This window comes from Marmota marmota, unplaced genomic scaffold (assembly GCF_001458135.2).
Source record: "Marmota marmota marmota unplaced genomic scaffold, marMar, whole genome shotgun sequence".
NCBI classification, from domain to species: Eukaryota; Metazoa; Chordata; class Mammalia; order Rodentia; family Sciuridae; genus Marmota; species Marmota marmota.
In genome coordinates, this window is record NW_026000142.1 from 8,018,338 (window position 1) to 8,022,018 (window position 3,681).

General features: G+C 36.9%; 1 protein-coding gene across 1 annotated transcript in view; it reads right to left on the minus strand.

The window, feature by feature from the left end:
• Positions 1-3,438, minus strand: part of Vwde (von Willebrand factor D and EGF domains) — a 69,928-nt gene extending 66,490 nt beyond the window's left edge. The window contains exon 1 of the mRNA XM_048785999.1: positions 3,173-3,438. Within this exon, the coding sequence (XP_048641956.1) occupies positions 3,173-3,239 (67 nt within the window). The 5' untranslated portion in view covers positions 3,240-3,438. The remainder of the gene's footprint in view (positions 1-3,172) is intronic.
• Between the last annotated feature and the right edge of the window lie 243 nt (positions 3,439-3,681).

The following is a 3,681-nucleotide window of genomic DNA, read 5'->3' on the forward strand; positions in this document are numbered from 1 at the left end:
ATATATATTGCATATATATCAGAATATATAAAGAACTCAAAAAACTTAACACCAAAAAAACAAATAACCCAATCAATAAATGGGGAAAGGAACTGAACAAGCACTTCACAGAAGAAGAAATATAAATGATCAAAAAATATAGGAAAAAATGTTCAACATTTGTACCAATTAGAGAAATGGAAATTAAAACTACACTGTGATTCCATCTTATTCCATTAAGAATGACAATCATCAAGAATACAAGTAACAATAAATGTAGGCAAGGATGTTGGGGAAAAGGTACGCTGATACACTGTTGATGGGACTGCAACTTGGGGCAACCACTCTGGAAAGCGGTATGGAGATTCCTCAGAAAACTTGGAATGGAACCACCATTTGACTCAGTTATCCCAAACCTTGGTATATACCCAAAGGACTTAAAATCAGCATTCTATGGTGATGCAGCCACATCAATGTTTATAGCAGCTTGAGTCACAATAGCTAAGGTATGGAACAAATCTGGATGCCATTTTCTGAATGGATAAATAAAATGTGGTGCATGTATATATATACACACAATGGAATATTACTCAGCCATACAAAGAATAACTGTATGACTTTTGCAGGTAAATGGATGGAACTGGAGACTATCATGCTAAAGGGAAATAAGCCAATCCTAAAACCCCAAAAGCCAAATGTTCTCTCCAATACGTGGATGCTAACACAGAATAATCAGGGGAGGAAAGAATAGAAGTTCATTGGATTAGACAAAGGGGAATGAAGGGAAGTGGGAGATGGGAATATGAAAGACAGTAGAATGAATCAGACATAACTTTCTTATGTTCATCTATGAATACATAATCAGTGAAGTTCCACATCACAAAAACCACAAGAATGCGATCCTAATTAGAATAAGTTATACTCCATGTATGTATAATATGTCAAAATACACCAATTACATACATATTACTATGTATGTATACTGTTATAATACTATATTATATATTATATATAATATTGCACATAATATAAATAATTATGCATAATTATATATAATATATGTATCACAGATACACATTACTATGTGTGTATAAAACTATACATATATAATCCTATGTATGCATGATACATCTAAAAAGAACAAATAAAAATAAACAAATTTTTAAAATGTAGTGCATTCTCACAATGGAATATATTTCCATCTTAAAAAGAAATATATTGACACATGCTACAACATGAATGTACTTTGAAAATGTTAATCCATGTTAAAGAGGCCAGACACAAAATACAGCTAATTGTGTGATTCCATTTATACAAAATAAAAAGAGGAGGCAAATAAATTGAGATATCCCAATAACAATTACTTTTGACAGGGAGGTTAGGTAGACTGATGGAAGATATAGGGATTTGACAGCTAACAGTCCAGTATTTATTTCTTTCTTAATTGATAAAGTTGTTCTAAAGTTGCCTATAGTAATTGTTGCACATATCTGTGAACATACTAATGTCATAGAAGTGTACACTTTAAGTGAGCAAATTATATATGATTTATAGCTTAGTAAAGCTGCTTGAAAAAAATCAATAAATATTTTTATTCACCTCTTCTATTTCTAGACTACTAAAATAAATTATTAACTTTATCATGATATGTTCTTGATATGACCTGGAAAAAGATAATATTTACCTTCTGCAAAGAGATTACAAAGTTACTATACAGAGTCAATAGGGGTTATATGATCGAGAAGTAAAGCATGAAAGCATCTTCCTTGATTAATATTGGTCATGCTGTTGAGAAATATTTTATCTAACTGTAATAAATGCATATTTAACATGTTATTAGTGTAAATGTGCTTAAAATATTATTTATAATAGTGTTACTAGAAATTAGGAAAGGCAGGGGGGAAGAGGGATAGAGGTTGCTTGGGTAGGTACCAAAGTACAGTTTCACAAAAGAAGTAAGTCCTAATGTTCTACAGCACAGTAGAGTGACTATAGTTCACTGTAATTTGTCAAATTTTATGAAGAACTAGAAGTTCAAATGTTCTCAACGCCAAGAAATGATAAATATTTAAGGAGATGGAAATACTACTCAAATTTGATCATTTGATATTTTATGCATGTAGTAAATTGTCACATAGTACCATCTACATATGTAAAATTATTATGTGTTAATTTAAGAATAGTCCTTCATGAAGACAGAAAATCTGTAAGTAAACCAAAGAAGGCTCAGGCCAGTTTTAACCTTTATTGCTTCAGAAAATAATGAATACATTGGGTTCTAATATTCTTTTAAAAATTTTACATGAGAGAATGCATGCCCCTTCCTTTTACAAAGCAAACTTATATTAGTAAAACTGATTAAGATCAGCAAGATAAGAAGAAAAGGACACGGTAAACGGTTGTAAATATTACACATGGCCTCCTCCCCCCAGCCCCAAGGTGCAGAGAGTTTTGTATAGATCAGTTTACTTCCGAAAAACATGAGAGAACTTATAATAAACAGCAAGTCATCTTTCATTTAATGTTCCTATTTGTATTCTGGAACATTAAAAACAAACAGGAAGAGCAAATAAACGTGGCTTTGTTTTATATCAGTTTAACTTCGAGGTATTTTAAGCTGTTTTCTTAGTCATAAGTTAAATAAGTGAGAAGGGATACTCTTTCTATAAAGATCTTTTTTACAGTAGGAAGCCTGATTCTGACAGATAACATGAAAAATACCATACACAAAACTTAGCTTAGAGATTTACTACAGAAATACAATATTCACCAATTAATTATTCCCGGGATGAGGATAGTTGTGGGGTGGAAATCGTGTGGTTTGGAATTTAATTCTTCCGATAATTCTATCCACTTGCCTGCAGGGTACCAGACAGTCAGCGAAAGATTCTTACATCAAGTTAAAAGGAATTTAAGCAGAGTAATATCAGGAAAAGAAGAAACAAAAAACAGAACCGAGAGTCCAAAAGAAAAAGAGGAGGCAACACTGGCCTGGGCCCAAACTAAAACCGAAAGGTACCATGCTGTAAAGTGGCCGCCTCATAGACAGAGGTGGGACAGAATGGAGGATGGGACAGTGAGGAGTGGACCTCAGACATCCACCAAGATGCCCCCATACTTTCTTCCCATTATCCTAGAAGCCAGCTCTCACCCGCAGGCAGCGCCCCTGCGCTCCCACCCGCCAGCAACCTACCTGGCTGACCTTGCGCCCGGGCCAGGAGCACCAGCGCCACCGCCAGCGCCCAAGCTTCGCCGGGCATCCCAGCTGCTGCGGGTAGGGCCACCGGCGTCTCAACGCCGGGGCGGCGGGTGCCAGGAGGATGGGCCGCCTCGGGTCTCAGCCTTTCACTCCCAAGCTTGTTCAGTCCCTGACTACTCAGTTTTCCCCAAAGTTGGTCTTCCTTTCTCTGGGGCACCACCAGTCCTTTCCCGGAATAGCGAAGAGAGCCTTTGCGTACTCCCGCTCCTAGACTCCTCCTTCCAGCCTTGCAGCCTCCGCGCAGAAAACCACGCCCAACCTTGTCTAGGGGAACCAAAGCGCCCAGAACTCCTGGCTGTGACTCCACCACCTTGGATGTCACCCGCATTCGCACTGTCAGCGGGGAGCTCGGGATGTAACTTGGCATGTAGGTTGTCCTGACAAATGCTTAAAATTTAGTAATCTTAGAAACTGTTCAGATGGACTCCAATAAAAAGAAACCT